Genomic DNA, 20,864 nt, shown 5'->3' with positions numbered 1-20,864 from the left:
TGTACCGACATTTTTAGTTGAAAAGGCCAACCGTATCCCGCGGGTGCAGGACTTAAACTCTTGCTGATGCTTTCTTGTCTCACTTTTCTTTTTAAAAGGAAAAATTGAAAATAAATATTATCTTTAGTTTGCTGTTAAAATCAGATGGTAACTTGTGCGTTCACTGTTATCACTGTGCAATATTGATATGGGTGCTATTTATGCTCTCCATTTGTTTAACAAGCAGCAAGTGCTTGAGTACTTTTTTAATGCCAATCATTTGGGCTACACTGTCTACATTATGAGATGTTTTGGCGCCACCCAGAGGTTTGTTTAGCAAGATACAACTTTTAGATCAGGGTATTAAAAGAGGAAAACATTTTTCAAAACTCAGCTCGTCCTTCCCAGCCCTGATGTTCTGTTAAAAGAAAAATATCAAAATGAAGCATGTTAGTGTTAATGCAATGGATTGTGCACTAAGGGCTGTGGGCTCTCAAACTTCTCATGGTCACCTTTGGTCGTACCAATACGTACTGATTCCTTATAGTTTGCCCGGTTAATTTAATTACATGGAATACTATCATTTGTTTAAGTCGTGATCCCTTTAAGTCAGCGGTCTTTCCTATATTCAGCTGGGTTTGTGTAGTGCCACTAATTGGGCTTTTTCATGAAAATAAACAAAGGGAAGTCAAAATTAGAGTCAAAAAAAAAAAAAAGATGCATATAATTACATTTGGACTTGAACGCTTTGCGTATTCAGGTGCTCACCGAAAGACCTCTAGGTTTAGCTTTAGGTCCCCGAATCACCCAAATTAAGTTTCCTTTTGCACTGTGTGTGAGCCTTCTGCCTACCTGAGGACTGTTTGAATCATCCTCATCATATTTGACTGAAAAATTTTTCATGGTGGTGCAGTCTAGTGTCAGCTGTTCCGATATATTTACATCTACCCAGCAGTTTGGGCAGTTTGCCGGCGGCAGCCGTGGCTTAGATGTTAGAGAAGCGGCTTGGGACTGGAAGGTCGCTGGCTGTGGGTGGGTGGAGGGGGGGGGGCTTTCCCCTTCCTCAGTATCCACGGCTGAGGTAACTATGAGCAAGGCACCTAACCCCCCCCCACTGGGCGCTGCAGTTGCAGTTGCCCACTGGTCCTATTTTGTGTGTGTGTGGTAGCTGCAGAGGTATGTAAAGCATACTTGGCAAATAAATTCTTCTTCTTCTTCTCTTCCCAACATCCACCATCATCACTGGTTTTGACAGCTCTGAGGAAGGCTGTGGATGCTTAACTCTCCAAAGTTCATTCAAAAAATGTACCAAACTTTTGTGTGATTACTCATTAGCCCAATGTGTCTTGTCGGCTCTTCTTCATTATAGTCCAAAAGACAGATAAGGCCATCTGAATGTATGCTTGCTCAGGCCCTTAAAACCGAAGAGAGGGCTTGCGCCTTTTTCATTTGCTGCTTTAGGCTCCTATTAACCAACTAATTTATTTCTCTTTATGCTCGGCTACAGGTCCTATTCTCCAATGACGGCACACTCAGAATGAACACATTAGCAACCTGATTCTGTTCTCTGCTCTAATAACTCAGCCCTCTTGTCTTTGCTGCTGAGGCAGCAGAGGCGATATTATCCATCTCTAAATGCATTTTCTCTATTCAAGTGGTGAGGTTGCGAAAGTACCTGCCAGATATAAATGAGGGAGTTTGTATGTTTTTTTTTTTAACTGTGGGTGATGTTATGTATAGATCCTGCAGGAGGTGCTGAAAGTTTGATTCTAAATCACTTATTCGCATCCGTTCAGGGGCAATACTTGTTTGTATTTCTCTCCATTCTCAAGACATATTTTGACATTTAAAATTTTGTTGGGTCTACTTACAGGTCTAAATCAGAGCTCAAAGCTGCCAAGCCTATATTACACTAAGTAACCACAGTGACAATACTGCTGCTTTATACTGAGCTCATCTCAACTCACCTCAGCTTTAAAACTTGTAAAACAACACAGCTGATACAAAGTACTTTACATGTGTTTAAAGAATTTTATATATATAGATATATATGTATATATGTTTATGTATATATGTGTATATATGTACGTATAGATGTATATAACATATATATGTATAACATATATATATATATATATATATATATATATATATATATATATATATATATATATATATATACACGCCTATGTAATGTGGTTGGATTGTTCTTCTACATCTTAGCAGTGTAAATTTTTTTAATTTTTGTAAATAAGCGCATGGGCAATGTGATATATATACCAGCTGTGTTTTGTTTTGTTTTTTGTCTCCCATCAGAAAGTTAATGATGACATTTTATTGTTATGTTGTTGAGTGTGTGTGTGTGTTTTCAGGACACACAGACAGACAGTTATTTACACTAGTAGAATTCACTTCAGTATGTCCTCAGAGAAACCGCCCGCTGATATATATAGTAAAATAATAATATATATATATATATAATATATACAAGGCTTATTGTACCTGATACTGCACTGCTCATCATTGCCTGGTGCCCTGGCATGTTGTTTAAAAACGAATGCTCCAAACTGCATGGGTTTCTTTGATTTTTTCTTTTTAGCTCTGATAAAAACTGATAAAATTGTATTGTTTTAAGGTGGGTGGCTATGTTAAGGTGGGGTAGCAGCTCTTTAAGGACACCGCTGTGTTAATGTGTATTTCTCTCTCTGCAGAATGCTGGGCTGCTATTCAAGATCAGAGTGGTGGGAGGATCAGCAGCCTACAGTTACCTGTCCCCACAGGACAGCAGGCCACTCTACCACCCTGCAGTTGATAGGTAGGACACACACATACTGTGCTGTACCATACGACTCCGGAGACACACATATAGATAACCAACATGCAAGTACTGCACATTCTTTCTTTGGTCAGTGATCAGTAACGCATTTATGCCAATGTAGATCTACAGTCAGTCCACTCAGTCATGCATATTAGCACGCACATTCCTTAATAAAGGATGCATACACATGCTGAAACACTGATGTGCACATGTCGCACAGGGTTTTGATGTTGGAATGATAAAAAAAATACGAAGAGTACAGTGATTACATAAAGCCAATCTATAACAGTGCTTACAACAGCCATGCCAGATTGATGAAGGACTGCTAGTTAAGGCACACGTGGCAGTAAACACACAAACAAATAACTGTATAGGACAATTATAGCTGAAATTGAATTGATTACATGAATTCATATTCATAACCATGGCGGACAGCTACAGTTCCTTTCAGAATCTAGTGGAACTTAAGAGGATTACAGGGAACTGAGTATAATGATATTAATTTGACAGTGTGAAGATAAGGCCTTTATGTCCTTTGTGATAAAGAGCATCAGGGTGTTCCTATACAACTGGGGAGCTTAGTATAAACCTCTGCTGTTGTTCTACTGAGGCGCAGCGACAGTCCTGCCCTCCACAAAGGAGCAAGAAAATGAAATTGTTGTGCAGGTTAGACTAGGCGTTCAAAATGAGCATGTCTGCGTGTGTTTGTATGCGTGTGTAAGTCTGTGTCTATTCAAGAATTGTATTTGTGTTCATGCTCTTGTTTGAGTGTGTGTTTGTCTGCCTTCTCTGTGTCTGCCCCAGCCCATTACTTATATCACATTCAAAATGTAGATGTGATTTTGCTCACTTTACACACAACACCTGCAGATAGGATCAACGTCAAGATGTATTAAACAAATAAAAGTGGGCATATCAATTTATAGCTGAAGTTAGTTTGTAATGCCTGTCTGTAGATGGGCTTTTAAAATACACAAAAGTCAACAAGGAAATACAAGACACAAACATTGATAGAATGGCCAGAGATTACCTGAAAACTCAGTGGCAAGCACCAGATCATTCACTCTGTCCAAATGACAATTTACAAAAGGGCAACTGAGATGTTCCCCATAGATGTACACTGAGTTACTGAGTCAGAAACTCGGAGAGGTAACACCAGGTCACTGAGCACCTTAGGAGCCTGAAAGTTAATTCAAGCCTCAACATTTTTTTCAGCTTGTTAAAGTGTGTGTTTCTTCCAAATCACAAGAAAACACATTGTCCCATGCATGCATAGTTTTCACTAGCCATTCTGGTAGTTTGGATTTTATTTGCCAAGGTTTTCAGATATCCGCCCCCTTTTGTGCGAGCACATGGATTCATTAGAGATGAATGTCATTTGTAGCTGTCAAAGCTTTACAAAGGTCCCGGCTACTGTGGATGATCAGCAGATCTCTTTAAACTTTGAAAAACCTTTTTATGTGTTTAATTGGCCAGCTGTTATGCTTTGGCAGTAGTCTGGCCAATCAAAGCTCTCTGAGTTAGATTTCATTAAATTTCTAGGTGGCACACTGCTTACACAGTCTTTTAATTAAAGCGGTCAAATGGAAGCAGGAAAAATTAATTGTGAGATGAGAGTGAGAGTACGATAGGCCGGGATAATTGTAAATAATGACTTTTGGAATTCCGTTTTAAAAGTCAATAATTGACTCATTTTTTAAACAGAAATTAAATTCTGAATTATCTTTTTTTTACTTTGAAATGCGCAGCTTTAATGCAATTTCTAAATAATCACTAATCACTAAGAAAAACATCTACTTGTCACAGAGCAAATACACAGATTCATTCACAATCACAAACACAAACACACAGCCTTAGTTTTTTCGATACGCAGGGCCAAGTAGCCTCGTGACAACTCCTTGAATCCTTGAGTAGGCAAAATAGTGTTTTGTTTTGTTTTTTAAATGGATGCAATGATTTTTTTGGAGAGATCAGTGGAGATTAAAAGTGTATGCGTCCTGCATTCTGTATTGAGTGTGACACCACTGAAGAGAAAGTTTCTCATTCATCCTGAGGCAATTATTTTTACAGCGCTCATGTAAAACCCAATTTCATTCACAAGTGGAGAGAGAGAGAGACGAGCATTTGTAGATACGGTAGGTGGAAAATTCAGTTAATAATATATCAGAATTTAGTGTGCGTTTCTTTTCATAATAAGTTTAGGTATAATATTTCAATATTGAGGTCTAAATTGTTATTGTCATTGTTACATGTTATGTAAGCCTGACATCTAGTGGTAACGCTCAGTACATACACGTTCATGCATTGAGCATGTTCACAGTACACAGAGAACACGGAGGAGACAACACCCTGAGTTCTACTTTTGAAGATGAATGAATGAAACTACTCATAGTTGGAATCAGTTCGACCTTGCTGGAAGTCTCCAGGCTGTCTCCATCCAGAACACTGATGCTTTGCAAAATTAAAGGCAACTGAATTTTGACACGACTTCGAAACATCTGCCGCTAGTGATCCATCATGTTCCAGGAACCAGAAAAACGACAACAACAAAAAAGTCCGCCGTTAGCATTCAGCAATTGTTAAATCTACCTTGGCCATTGATCAGTGCTGCTCGGCTGTTGAATACTGATGCAGTGTTATCTCTCCTCCCGAGATCAAGGCAGTGAAGTTAAGGTCTGCAGTTCAAACACGACACCCCTCGCATGACTCAACACCAGCCACTGGCATATGAATACATGACTTGATGCCAGGTCCCACCTGTGCCCGGTGACAGTGTGTAATCCTACTGTTGCCAGGGTGTGAATATGTGTGTGTCTGTGTTAATCAATGTGAAATAGACTGAAATAAAACTATAAAGTACAAACAAACATTCAACGACTCTCTCGGTATCACTGTCCCCAGAGCAGGTCCATTATTTGTTGCGTGACAGCAACACAGATTTTAGCCTCCATTGGTTTTTTTCTGGTTTCAGGTTTTTGGAGATGGGTAATGCTTTCTACCGCCACTGAGTAAACTAAGATCATAAGATGTGTAAATAGATTTAGAATGTGACCTTACTGGTTTTCTCTTGCTGTATTATAGAGCGCTGAAGTTCTGCGGCCCTGGGGGACCTCCCCACGTGAAGCTTGTCATCGAGTGGGAGCACAAGACTAAAGAAAGGTAGGAATAGTGCACAAAAATGTATACTCCTAGTGGAGTATACATACTGTATGTAATAAACATTTAGGCAGAACACACTCACACTTTATCAACCGCTGTGGATGTCATCCTGAGTATCATCTTACTAGAACGTACACCGATTGAGTCCATGTATGTCAAACATACTCCCACTGATCGAAACACCGTAAACACAATTCTGCAGCTGGAGTGGACCAATAAACCCTGTGTGTGTGTGTGTGTGTGTGTGTGTGTGTGTGTGTGTCTGTGTGTCTGTGTGTCTGTGTGTCTGTGTGCGTGTGTGTCCGTGTGTGTCCGTGTGTCTTTTTTTCTCCAGTCTGTTTGGCACCATCCAGGAGGAGGTGGTGAAGGATGCGGAGAGTGTGAGGAACCAGCAGCAGCAACACCTTCAGCAGCATAGCTGTACCTTGGACGAGTGCTTCCAGCTGTATACCAAAGAAGAGCAGGTGAGACTGAGGGCAACACAACTGTCAAGTAAAGAACAGAAGTCTTTATTCTCACCTGGCAAATCCGAGCATCTTAGAGACTTTTTCAATCCAAAAATCAGGTGGAATTGTACATTGAAATTACAATGCAAAAGCCCACAATGCACTTTCTTCTTACTCAGTAATTGTCATGTTTGCATTGTTAGAAGTACTGCGACTTGAGTAAAAGCAAACCAAACTGCCATCAGTGTAACAGTAAAGCTGTAAACAAATGCTCTACATTTTGTAATGGGAAGAGGTCCTCGGGAGTACTCCTGTGTACTTCTGGCGTCTGACACCTTCATAGAAGTACCGTGCTAAATCAGTGGAGTAATCTTCCAAAATAAAAGCAATGATCCCCTTTGTTGTAATTCTCTAATATTAAGATTAATGTCGCAGATCTAATTTGATTGCTCCTATTAGCCGGTCCACTGTGATACCGGAATAAACTGAGAGCATGTTTTAAACCCCTACAGCTGACTTCACATGTACACTTGTTGCCATGTTTTTTGCACACAGTGTGGGATTGGTGAGTGGTGACATCCAAACTTGATACCTTGTTAGTCACCTCCACCTCCTGTAGTTCTGGGTGACAGTGACCTTTCAATCAATATACAGTGTCATAGACATGAAACTAAGTACCTCACTAGCCTTAACTTCCACACACTCTTACCAGCAGAATGCTTCAGTTCAGGTGAAAGTGTTTCCGGAGAGTGTCTGACTGATTTACTTTTGTCCTGAGTTGTCCAGCCACCTTCGAAATGCTGTACAGATTTGTATTCAGGTTTTGAATAGCACAAGGTTTGTATTTCATGGGGCTTGGGAATTTGGAGCACAGATCTCAGGTTACATTTATTAGTAACATGTGTGAACTCCTCCTGATGTATTATAAGTATTTCAAAGGAAATTACTTGTGGCGTGTTTTCAATTTTATTTTTTTCTGTAAGAATCTTAATTAAGGTTTACTTAAGATTTTTTTTAACCGAAACAGATTTATAGGAAGCACATAGGATTGTTTCTCTACTGACGAAAAAAATATTAAGTTGTTTGCAACAGAAAGCCCTGTATGTGGTGTAGATACTCTTAATCAACCACATCCGAACACACAGTGATTACAGTGATTAATCATGCCTAAACATAAACAAGTTAAAAACGACCCAGTACATATGAAAAAAGGAGACTTATAAAACAGTGAGTGGCAGGAAGTAACAAAAACCAATAATAACAAGTTATAAGAATAATGATGATATTACCCTGTTGAATAGGAGAATCACAGCCACCTTGAAGATGTGTATCGAACAGGGGAGGAAGCTGCACAACATGCGTCATAAGTTTTGTCATGGAGTTTTCCACTCCTAATAAATGTGATGAAGATTCAGAGCCTTTGTGACTGTACAACCCTGATCCCAGAAACGAACTGTAACTGACTGTAACATCATTAGTAACTGACTGAACTGAACCAGTGGAAAGGAAGTGAAGTGCAATAAGTAAGTACTGCACAGCAGGGAGAGCACAGCTGCCTAGCAAAGTCTACTCCAGATCCTGTGTGACTTTGTCAGCCAAAGGGCAGATGAGACTGCCGATCAAATCTGATGAGCAACAGCTCATCACTTCATATTAATTCCTCTCATGAAATTCTACTATTGGCACAATTTATTCTCTATTCTGTTTAATCAAAAGATCTCAGCTGTGCCTGAAGATGTGAATGTTAATGACCTGCTGATGATGCCTTAAGTTTCTCTAAAGTTTTTGGTTACTTTTTTTACTACCATTTATGCAACAGTTTGAGTGAAGAACTCTTTAGATGAAACACACAGCCTGAAGATACCTATACAGTACATATGAATGAAAGGGCACTAACTAACATAACATGGTCTGTCTATGAGCATAAGCTGAATCAGACTTCAGCAACACACAATACATGTATAGTTAGATAAAGTTATGTTAGCTTTGGCCTTTTCATGGGATTTTTTGCAAACAAAGAGATAAAATAATTAAATTAAATTCAATTTTATTTCAGAATGAGGGAGGAAAGAGAACATAGCACAGTACAGGTACCACATACAGATGTATACTAATAATGAGACTAATAATAAAACTAATAATTATAATAATAGGGTGAATAATAATACTAATAAAACTATATATAATGATAGTAATGATAAACATAATAATTTAAGCAGTGGGCTTGAGCAGGATCATGGAGGCAGTAGGTGGTTTGCAGTCACAGATCCAGACTCTGCAGCACCAGGGGTAGAAGTACCTGCAGAAAGATGAGAAAGCACAAAACTACGGGAGAGAGAAGAGGTCAAGTTACTAATGAGCATTATTGGGATATGAATGTTTACAGATGGAGAGGAGGAGGAGGAGAAAGGCACTCGGTGCATCATGGGAAGTCACCCGGCAGTCTACGTCTAAAGCAGCATAACTAGGGGCTGGTTCAAGCCGACAATGAGCCAGTCCTAACTTTAGCCCTTTATCAAAAAGGAAGTTTTTAAAACGCGGTGACGGGGTCTGTCTCCTGGGCCCAAACTGGAAGATAGTTCTACAGTAGAGGGGCCTGATAACTGAATGCTCTGCCTCCCATTCTACTTTTAGAGACTGCAGGAACCACGAGTAAGCCTGCGTTCTGGGAGCGCAATGTTCTAGTGGGCTAATAGGGTACTATGATCTCTTTAAGATATGATGGTGCCTGACCATTAAGGGCTTTGTAGGTGAGGAGGAGGATTTTTAATTCTGTTCTAGATATTATAGGGAGCCAATGCAGAGACGCCATCACAGGAGAAATATGATTTCTTTTCTTAGTTCCTATCAGTATTCGTGCTGCAGAATTCTGGATCAGCTGGAGAGTATTTAAAGATTTGTTGGGACATCCTGTTTATAAGAAGATGCAATAATCAGGCCTAGAAGTAACAAAAGCATGGACTAGTTTTTCTGCGTCTTTTTGAGAGAGGATGTGCCTGATGTTTACAATGTTACGTAGGTGAAAAAAGGCAGTCCTTGAAGCTTGTTTTATGTGGGAGTTAAAGGACATATCCGAATCAAAAAGGAGTCAGAGATTCCTAACAGAGGTGCTGGAGGCCAGGCCAATGCCATCTAGAGTAACTCTATCATTAGATAATGTCTTGCTGAGGTCTAGACAAAGTCTAGACACAACTTAGATAGCATAATACTATCACTTGAAGTAAGATGAAAAGGCTTTGTGTCAGCGATAGGCACTATGTTAGTTTAAAAAAGAAAGTATCGCATGTAATTGTTAAAATAGCAAAGGGAGCAGGGGTGTAAAGCTGTACTTCCACAGAATGACTTCATTCTGTCCCTGTTTTTGTCTCAGTCCTCAATCAGCACTGTGTAGAGAACTTAAGGTCCACACACTTATTTAGTAATATTTGAAGATTTGAAAAGAAAAGAAGCCCCAGAAAAGTAGGAGTTGATGCTATCACATACTTCTCTTGACATCCCTCCTCCACAGGGTGATTTAGATATATAAATCATGTGTCTGTGTCATATTGCCTCATTAGTTGAATAGAACATAATTATTTAACAGATGTTGGGAAGGTGTCTATTATTCAAGATCTGGAATGGCTCTTGTCTCAGCAGGAGCATCCTTGTTAAATTTTTCACCATGCTGGCCTAGCCTCAGGGCCTGGCTTCTGAACACGTCAAACAGCCCATGGCCATGGGATTTTCTACACCCACAGTGGCTCTGGGTACATCTTCTGATGTCCTTTCTCTTCATATAGAATCATAAAGGAAGCTGAGTGAAGACGGTTGTAACCTATTACTTTATATTTCCTTTATGTCCCCTATCTCCATTGTCCAAGAACCTGCAATGTGTTTTTTGGTTGCTTCCAGCCAGCAATCAAAATCTGTCCTTCCTCAGTTGTCTAAAAAACTCAAGAGACCCTACAATCCCAGTTAACAGTATTATGATAATATCTGAATGTTTTAATGATTTCTTTTTAACAACTTTGTACTGTATGTTATCATTTGTAGAAAATGTTAGTTGTGTAACTTTATGAAGAGCTTTTCTTTCCTGGGAGAGATGCAACTGTATACCGACTATGACTCCTATTGCTCTCTCAGAAGTTGCAGTGCAACATATCATTTGTACAAATCCAAACTCTAAAGCAACAAGATTCTAAAGAACAGTTTAAGACCACTAACATGATCCATCTGTGCCAACATCATCAGTAACTGTTGTCACCTTAGAAGACACTTGATTGCAAAGGATGTATCTTTTCACAAAATACATGTTCCCCTGATTTCCCCTTCCTCAAATTTTTTTTGTGCATCTCTTCTTTGTTGCAAGTCAGAGGAACTGTGAAACAAATTCAAATGAGGGGAAACAAACAGACAATCAAGGGAATTGGGATGTACCATCTCGATCTCTTCTCTTTCTCTCTCTCACACACAGACACACACACACACACACACACACACATGTGCAGAGGCATAGCAGTCACTGCTATTCATGGCACAGCAGACATCTGTATCTGAATGATTATTCATTTCAGTGATTACTGAGGTAGAGTTGCAGAATATCATCTCACTGCCTGCGGAAATTCGCAGCACTAACAGACAGGAAAGCCTACAACACCCACTCATCAACCACCTTATTAGGAACACTATACTGATACTGGGTCAGGCCTCCCTTTGTCCTCAAAACAGCCTCAATTCTTCATGGCATTGACTCCACAAGATGTTGGAAGCATTCCTCTGAGATTCTGCTCCATGTTGACATGACTGCATCACATGTCAGTTGCACATTCATGCTTCCAGTCTCCTGTTCTACCGCATCCCAAAGGTGTTGTACTGGATTCAGATCTGGTGACTGGGGAGGCCACTGAACTCATTGTCATGTTCATGAAACCAGTCTGAGACGACGTTCGCTCTGTGACATGGTGCATTATCCAGCTGGAAGTAGCCATTAGAAGCTGGTAAATTGCGACCATAAAGGGAAGCACATGGTCAGTAACAATACTGAGATAAGCTGAGGCATTCAAACCATGATTGACTGGTATTAAGGGGCCCAAAGTGTCCCCACTCCATTACACTACCACCACCACCTGCCTGGACTGTTGACACAAGGCAGGTTGGGTCCATAGATTCATGTGGCTGATGCCAAATTCTGACCCTACCATCTGCAGCCTCAGCAGTAATCTAGATTCATCAGACCAGACAATGTTATTCAACTGTCCAGTTTTGGTGAGTCTGTGCCCACTGTAGTCTCAGCTGTCTGTTCTTGGTTGACAGGAGTGGAATATGACGTGGCCTTCAGCGGTGTAGCCCGTCCACCTCAAGGTTCGACATGTTGTTCATTCTGAGATGCTTTTCTGCTCACCACAGGTTTAAAGAGTGGTTATCTGAGTTACTGTAGCCTTTCTGCCAGCTCCATCCAGTCTGGCCATTCTCCTCTGACCTCTTTCATCAACAAGGTGTTTCTGCAAAACTGCTGCTCACCGGATGTTTTTTGTTTTTCTCACCAGTCTGAACTCTAGAGACGTTTGTGCGTGAATATCCCAGTTGCAGTTTCAGAAACACTCAAACAAGCTCGTCTGGCACCAACAATCCTGCCACAGTCAAAGTCACTGAGATCCCATTTTTTCCTCATTCTGATTTTTGATGTGAACTGGGTTTGCATGATTTTATGTGTTGCACTGCTGCCAAATGGTTGGCTGTTTGGATAATTGCATGAATAAGCAGGTTTACAATTGTACACAATTAAAAAAAAAAAAAAAAAAGATGTTTCGTTGAATGAGGAACCAGCATGAGACAGGGCTATTCAATTTCATGATCTCATTTTGAATCTAATCATCTTGTACTGCAAGAAGAGAAGTACTGAGTTTTGAAAGTGGGACAATGTGCCGGTGGAGTTCTGGCCTTTAACCATAGCAACAATAAATGTGGTTTTACAATGACTGGCCAGACAGGTGTAGAATTGGATTAACCGACAATTAATAAAGACAGGATTGTGCCTTTACCTAAGGGCTTTGATCATAAATGGGATGGTTTGATTTTAATGGATTGCTTTTTGGGAAGTCACCTATTTTCCCTCAGAGCAATGTGAAGAGCAAACACTGGGCTAAAGGCATTTCTCGTGTGTCAGATCCATGCTTTGGAAGTAAAAGCAAGGGGAAAATGTCTTTGAGATAACGGTCACATATAGGGGACCCATGCATTTTATCCTCTAGATTCCTCAGTTTATAGTATTGAACCTCTAAAACTATGAAGCAAGCAGTCCGCCTTCTCAGACTTCTGCTTCTAGAACTAACTCCACTCTTGAAAAACATGTAAAAAGTCAAGTTCGCTCAGTTTCTTGTACAGCGAGTTCCATGAACCTAAAGAAGAGAGGAAGGGAAAGAAATGAGAAAACGTCTTCATTTAATCAGGCATGCTTATGCTTTCAAAAAAAATGCAGACAAGATTTGACCTCTCAGGATTTTGATCCGGGCAGGGTTAATGCAAAACAGATTCATAACATGTACTTCCATATAAATCCAGTTCGTCCGAAGTAAACATGTCACTTTACATCATGAAGTGCTCACAACTATGAACAAACATGTCATATTAACACAATTTGATTTGATTTGTATGAACATTCAATTGATCAATTCACTGACTGCTTCCAGCTTGCCCCAGATGATGCCTGGAAGTGTCCCCACTGTAAACAGCTTCAGCAGGGCATGGTGAAGATGAGCCTGTGGACTCTCCCCGACATACTGATCCTCCATCTCAAGCGCTTCCGACAGGTAGGCAACTGTAAAAAGGCTTCATGTGAAGTCTAAAAATTCTAGTTAATCTTGCATTGAGTTAGTTATCTCTTTAAGCAGCACTCATCAATATTTTTTCAATTACAAATTTATCAAGCACCCGCTGTAAAGTACCTTAACAGCATCAAACAGCAGACAAACAAAGTAAGTGACTAGCTGGTGAAGTATTTGGCAGCTAAAGAGCCACTTATTGCCTTAAGGGACTGGTGCAGACCACAGCAGCGGAGTGAATACTGGACTTAAATTCATCAGGTGGCCAAAAGCACAGCTCCAAATGAATGCTACTGTTACTCCTTGTCACACACCATGTGATGTTTTATGCATTCTGGCTGTTTACTGTGTGGCAGAACATAAATGAATGGAGCACAATATAACTGATATGAAAGAGGCTCTACACAAATTACAGTAAACTTTCTAACCACAAGCCTAGATGACTTTCCAGTCAGCTTGGCTTGAAAGATTCTTCCTCATGGCTCAGCTACAGTGGCATGAAAAAGTTTGTGCACATCTGGTCAAAATTTCTGTTGCTGTGAATAGTTAACTGAGTAGAAGATGAACTGATCTCCAAAGAGATAAAGTAAAAGATGAAAAATTCATTTCAACATTTTAAGCAAGATTGGTGTATTATTTTTGTTTTGTACAAGTTTAGAATGAAAACAAAGGAAAGGAGCACCATACAAAAGTTTGAGCAGCCCAAGAAATTTGAGCTCTCACATAACTTCTACCAGGGTCTCAGACCTTAATTAGCTTGTTAGGGCTATGGCTTGTTTACAGTTATCATTAGGAAAGGCCAGGTGATCCAAATTTCAAAGCTTTATAAATACTCTGACTCCTCAAACCTTGTCCCAACAATCAGCAGCCATGGGCTCCTCTAAGCAGCTGCCTTAAAATAGTTGATGCCTACAAAGGAGGAGTAGGCTAAAAGGTCTGAAAGATCAAGAAAACTTTCAGACAGAACTGCTCGTAGGGTTGCTAGACAAGGCAAATCAAAACTCACATTTGACTGCAGAAGACCTTCAGGAAGATTTAGCAGACTCTAGAGTGGTGGTGCTACTGTGCTGTGACATCTGCACAAATAATACCTTCATGGAGGAGTCATCAGAAGAAAACCTTTCCTGTGTCCTCACCAGAAAATTCAGCATCAGAAGTTTGCAGATTGAACATCTAAACCAGCCTGATGCATTTTGGAAGCAAGTCCTGAGGACTGATGAAGTTAAAATAGAACTTTATGGCCCCAATGAGCAAAGGTATGTTTGGAGAAAAAAGGGAGTAGAATTTCATGAAAAGAACACCTCTCCAGCTGTTAAGCACAGGGGTGGATCAATTAAGCCTCAGGCTTGTGTTGTAGCCGGTGGCACAACACACAGTGGCACAGGGAACATTTCAATTAAATATCAGCAAATTTGGGGAGCAAACATCAGAGTGTCTGTAAAAAAGCAGATGATGAAAAGAGGATGGCTTCTGCAACAGAATATTGGTCAAAATCCACAATGAACGACCTCAAGACACGCAAGCTGAAGGTTTTGCCATGGCCCTCACCGCCCCCCGACCTAAACATCATGGAAGATCTGTCGATAGATCTCAAAAGAGGCAGTGCATGCAAAACGGCCTGAGAGTCTCACAGAACTAGAAACCTTGTGCAAGGAAGGAAAGAACTGAAAGACTCTCAGCTGGTTACAAAAAGTGTTTATAAGATGTGATACTTGCCAAAGTTACTAAGTACTGACCAAGCAGGTTGCTCAAACTTTTGATTCGGGCCCTTTTCTTTTTATTTTTATTTTGAAACTTTCAAAGATGGAAATAAAAAAGTAATCTTGCTTGAAATATTAAAGAAATTTGTCATCTTTAAATTTATGACTATTGGAAATCAGGTCATCTTTTAGTCACTCAACCTTTCACAATAACAGAAATTTTGACCAGGGGTACCCAAACTTTTTCATGCAACTGTATATCCATCAGGTCAGGGCTTATCCACCCCTGGTTTTGCTTTGACTCGCCCTTCTGTGTTGTCTCAGAATAGGTAGACTGTTCCTATCAATCATTCTCCTTCAAGTTTCCCCTCCCTTACCATGTGAGCACTGAAGCCTCTATAGTCTCTCGAGGTGTAGCCTTCTCCAAAGCTGTGCCCCAATTCCAAAGAAATTTTGAGCGAGTTTTATTACAATTCATTTTTGGGTGTGATGTTAATGTACACTATTTTTTACCCAGTGTAATCCATAAAGGAATTAGAGGAGACATTCACATCTGCAAAATGTACTCAACTGGAAAGTGTGGTGAGACAGTTCCAGGAAAATATTGGGGAAATAACAATAACAATAAGTTTTATATCTTTAAAAAAAAATTTGCTTTCTCTGTAAGTTAATTGGCAGTGGCAAAGTTGCAATTAGACTGACATCCACTGGTGCACATACAATATGGGGTCAGGGTCCTAGGGATGGCAAGGTCGCTCGGTCAGTTGATTAGTCCTCCATTTGGTCCAGACTGCAATATCTCATTAACAGCTGGATGGTTACATTTTGTACACATTCATGTCCCCTCAGGATGAACTGTAATAGCTCTGGTAATCCAGTAAAATTTCATCTAGTGCCATCCTCAGGTCAAAATTTTAATTTGTCCAATACTTTGGTTTATCACTAAATACCTGCAATACCCTTGATAATGCCATCAGCATTGGCTGTACTTTGCATTTAGTGCATGATAACATACTAAACTAAAAGGGGATGTTGAATTGTCATCGTTAATATGTTTGCCAATTCCGGTTGACGTCGGCATTCATTTATTTCTGTGTGTGTGAATGAACATTATATAGGCTATTTTATAGAATAATGTGTGTAATTACATTGAGGATACTGTTTTTTTTTTTTGGACATGTGGTAAGTGTGACCGTGATGTGGAGAAAGAAAGTATTCTTGCGCACAATATGAATACATCTAATCTTTATATAATCATTATGGACTGGATATGTTGGAGCTCATAGTTGCTTAACACTCTTTTACTGTAGTTATCTGAAATTAATCTAGATTGGAAATACGCTGAGGAGATATTGGGCCATATTGTTCTTGATAACAAACTGGGAAATAAGTAGGTTAACCCTCTAAGTGCAAGTGCTGAAATGGCTCCATTACTTTGCTGTATACAGACCACATTCACACACACATACTGTATGTGTGTCTGCTCTACTTCTGTAATGAAGTCAGTTGATGTGTACTGACTTCTCTGACCTGGAGTTACTGCTGCGCCTGTGCTAATGAGCTGCTTTCCCTTCACCGCCTTTGTAAACATTCAGTAAAAGTCATGATAGCTTGGCGTCTGCTGCTTTGTCACTCCGTTTTTTTAATCTGTCTCTTTGAGTCCCCTGACTTTATGGAGATACAACTATAAATCACTGGAATGTTACTTTGACGACCTACGTATACAATAACTAAATATGATATACCCTATATCAAATTTAGTTGAATATACTGTAGCCTAAATTATACAAAGGCAACTTGACATTATGATGGTGTTTGTTTTTTTCCCCCTGGAATTACTGCCAACGAAAAGATCTGGGCACATGCGTTACGGCACAGCTCACCTTGGCTAAGTCCGGAAAAGGATACAGTCCAATTTGTATGAAGGTGTCTCATTTCACAGCTGGCACTGTCCGCAAAAGTTAATAAGTTTAAGTAGCTGACACCACTCACACACAACTTCTGCCCCTTTGCCCCTCAGAGAGGTAGGATTACACTTACCAAAAACCATTTTGCAGCCAAGGTAACTCCACCTCCACTTTCATCCGGAGCTTGATAGGCATCCCTCTGCCTCCCTTCACTGATCGTGGTCTCACAAGCATGTGGCACCATCATTTGCCCTGTGCTCATTCAGAACCCACAAGTCACTATGAGCCACTGTTTCCCTCCTTTTACCAATGTGCTTTTTCTCAGTCTTTGAATTCGAGTTCAGACAGTCACTCTGTCACGCTCCATGCCAAGGACTAGTCTTGAATAGGTAACTTAATGAGAAAACAGTGATCAGCAAGACACAGTTTCTAAGGTATGCAGAGCCTTGCATCATGATAAATCGCCAATCCCAGGAGGGGCACTGGGCCTTCAGTAGCGAAGAAGGATTTGAACAGAAGAATCCATACAGAATCGCATTGTACAGAAAACTGCTGCAGCATTCCTCTCAGTGGCATTAAACTTTCTTACATGTCTGGTCCCATCTAACTACACACAGGAGTGCAACAGAAAGTCACAAGCAGATGTTTGTGTTTTTTTTTGTTGTTTGTTTGTTGGTTTGTTTTTAATCTTTTGCTAATGTCAGAGTTATTAGTCTCTGACATGATAGTATTTAGTATTTGGTTTTTTTTTTAATGCACTTTATTTTGTTTGAATTTAATTGCAGCAACATGAATTTGATTGCCGTTTAATCAATTTAGTGTTGAATCATTTTTATGTAAGATCCACTTCTCCTTGATTTGCAAATAAGAATGAGTGATACTTCATACCTGCACCTCTATGTACTGTATATATGAATAAAAATGTTGAAACAGGTAGGCGAGCGGAGGAATAAGCTGTCAACCTTGGTGCGTTTCCCCCTGACTGGTTTGGACATGGCCCCCCACATGGTGAAGAGGAGTCAGAGTATGAGGAACCTGAACCTGGGGGCCTGGCCACCTTCCTGGAAGCAGCCGTCAGGACACCACCACCAACCTACCGACATGACCCTCCCACACGACTATCAGTACGACCTCTACGCTGTGTGCAACCATCACGGAGGGATGCATGGAGGACATTATACTGGTATGGAACTGGGTAGTGTGATACATTATTAACTACTTGATAACTCACTCACCATTACAAATTTCTTTCATTTCATACCAGTGAATACGTATCGAATACATTTTACGACTGACTATATTTTGGACAGTTGATCAGACTAGCGTTTTAACACATACCCTCAAATAATTTCAGGAGGAACATTATTGTTGTATTTGCTTATGGCTGATGTAGTGCTACAATTTAAAGCTGTAGGCATTATTAGGTTTGAATGGTCATACCAACTCATCCCTATAGCACATGCAGCAGATCCTGAACTATGTTTTTCTAACAGTGAGATTCCAGTTTCTTTTACACTTAATCATGAGCTCTTCCAATTAGCCCCAAAAAACTCAGTCATATTTGGAAAGAGAGATGGGAGCATGGAGTGACAGGATTATATTGTGATCACGCCTTAATTGTAAATTACAGCACCTTACAGGTTTTGAAAGGAAAAAGAATGTGTGGAATAAAAAAGACAATATCTCTGGTTCTGCTGCATCGGTTTTCACGCTTTGCTTTGTTTTGTTTTGTTTTTTTTAACAGTCCATTTTGAGTCTGACAATGTTATAGATGTTCAATGCCAAATCAGTGGAGTAAATAATTGAACAGCCTCAAACAGTGCAACAGTATTTCAGCAAAACCCTTATTATCAATAACACAAAGAGTCATACCTTTGTAACTGTAGTTACACTTGCCACACACAGCCAGCGAAAGAACCCCGCTGCAGTTGCCTTAATGATCCCTGGAGAAGCAACTCCTCGTGTCGGGTGGTGGTTCTTTGTTCATATGGCCTTGCTAGTTTAACAAGCAGGGAAAAATTAACTGTCAGCCACACACATTTCAGTGAAAGAAATGCAACCCAAGTTCAAAGGTATAGCTCTTCTATGTGTTTTTAGTAGTTTGTGGGCAGCTACACTGGCAATATCTGTTAGTGGAATAAATTAATTTTTGGTTTTGGCCTCCATGATAATAATAAGAAGAAGAAAAAGAAGAAGAAGAAATAGTGACAGCATCATTCTTCACGTTTTACTTGACTTAATTTGAGAATTTTCTAACCATTGCCATTAAATTACACATGTAGTGCTGTCCCTTGTTTATGCATGTTATTTTTTTTTAATGCAGCTTACTGCAGGAACTCAGTGGATGGCCTGTGGTATAGTTACGATGACAGCAGCGTCGACCTGGTGCCAGAGGAGGAAGTATGCACCAGAGGGGCTTACATCCTTTTCTACCAGAGACGCAACACCATTCCTCCATGGTCGGCCAGTAGCTCCATCCGAGGTATGCAATCAAATGACTAGCAAAGTGGAAAACATAAATAATTTAATGGATAAAAGAGCATATGATTTTATGGAAATCTCTGTTCGTATGTTCTGTTCAATTAATGCATGTAATTTAAACTCAAGCATTAAGGAGTAACTTGGGCGACTAGATGGGAGTGGCATACAGTGGTGTGCCCCCAAAAGACTGCAAACTACTTCTTCTTCTGCTGAACACACAGTTCTGATATTTTCCCCGATCCATCCAAGGGTTGCAGTTGAGAAATTTGTCAGACACAGATTCTTTTAATGATCCACCATTTTTGTTTTAACACCCACCAATCATGTGAGTCACAATGTGGATGTCATACAAACGTAATCTTCATGTTTTCGCTGGACCTGCTCAGCTGTGATATATATATTTGTAATTTGTAAATATTGTATCAGTGCAAAATATATGCACAGTAAATGCATATAATCATAAGAAGAAGAATGCTGTTGTTCAGTCCTGTGGTATTGTAAGAATGTAACAGGGCTTAAGCATGAACAATGGGATGACATATAGTTCTATAGGAGTCATTTAGAATAATTCAGTGATTTCCCTGTAGAACTGGGCCATTAATAACTCATTGAAAAACAAATAACTTGAAAACAACACATGAGGGACATTACACTACAATCTCCACAGTTCAAAGCATGCATAGCCTGTTTATAGTTATCATGTAATTATGAAATTTTATATTAAGTGTATTTATATTTCCCAGTTACAATTATTCATCCTAAAAGATAAATAAAACTTCCATCAATAAAATAAAAGTAAAGTCACTAATTAGCAAAACATCACAAAAGTCATAGGCGACGCACCAGAAAATGCTACCGGACATCTTTTTTTTTTTTTTTTTCCGCCTTTCACGGTAACATGGACCTAGGCCACCTTGTTTGTTGTATGTACAGTAATGTAAAGGATACAGGCAGTTTTGAACAGTCAGTGCTGTTTCTGGAAATCTTGCTTTACTGAGTTTTCTTCTTTGTTAGTTGCTATGATACTTGCACCTTTCGTGCCTGAGAATTCTCGCTGTAACTAATTCTCAGAATCCTTCCATAATATATTATACACGTTGAATTACTTGAAAAAAATATATCAGGTGATAAAATTTAAAATATAGATATGGCTCCCGTATCCAGTATGGAAGCTAAAATGAGACTATAGGGGGCTTATTATGCCTGTTTTCTGCTTGTAGACCAGATCACTGTGTCTCTGTTTTTTACATTTACTTTTTCAAAGCAAAACTTTCTACCAATACTCAGTGCTCTCAGATGTTAAATTGGCAGCCGCTATAGGTGCCTACTCCACAGGGAAGATGGAGTGTCTTTTTGCCCACACACATTTTTGTCATTGACCACAAAGATTGTTGGCTTCAATAAGACAAATACTCTTCCAGAAATAATTCAAACTGAAGCACTAAAACGGTGGCATACAATAAACCAATGACAACACCCAGAGGAATACATTAATCATGACACAGCAATGTCAAATACCTGCTTGAAGGCACAGTGCGGAGAGCGGAGGACCGCTCCAAAAATTAGATTAAAAT

General features: G+C 39.7%; 1 protein-coding gene across 2 annotated transcripts in view; it reads left to right on the top strand.

Moving 5' to 3' along the window:
* Window positions 1-20,864, top strand: part of usp43a (ubiquitin specific peptidase 43a) — a 111,730-nt gene that overhangs the window by 77,260 nt on the left and 13,606 nt on the right. For both annotated transcript variants that reach the window (XM_040146555.1, XM_040146554.1), the window contains 6 exons: window positions 2,691-2,794; window positions 5,879-5,956; window positions 6,291-6,420; window positions 13,071-13,190; window positions 17,743-17,992; window positions 19,133-19,291. In XM_040146555.1, coding sequence (XP_040002489.1) covers window positions 2,691-2,794; window positions 5,879-5,956; window positions 6,291-6,420; window positions 13,071-13,190; window positions 17,743-17,992; window positions 19,133-19,291 — 841 coding nt within the window. The remainder of the gene's footprint in view (window positions 1-2,690; window positions 2,795-5,878; window positions 5,957-6,290; window positions 6,421-13,070; window positions 13,191-17,742; window positions 17,993-19,132; window positions 19,292-20,864) is intronic.

This window comes from Xiphias gladius, chromosome 15, assembly GCF_016859285.1.
Source record: "Xiphias gladius isolate SHS-SW01 ecotype Sanya breed wild chromosome 15, ASM1685928v1, whole genome shotgun sequence".
Classification (NCBI taxonomy): domain Eukaryota; kingdom Metazoa; phylum Chordata; class Actinopteri; order Istiophoriformes; family Xiphiidae; genus Xiphias; species Xiphias gladius.
Note: the sequence above shows the minus strand (reverse complement) of the source record. Positions and strands in the feature narration are given on the sequence as shown.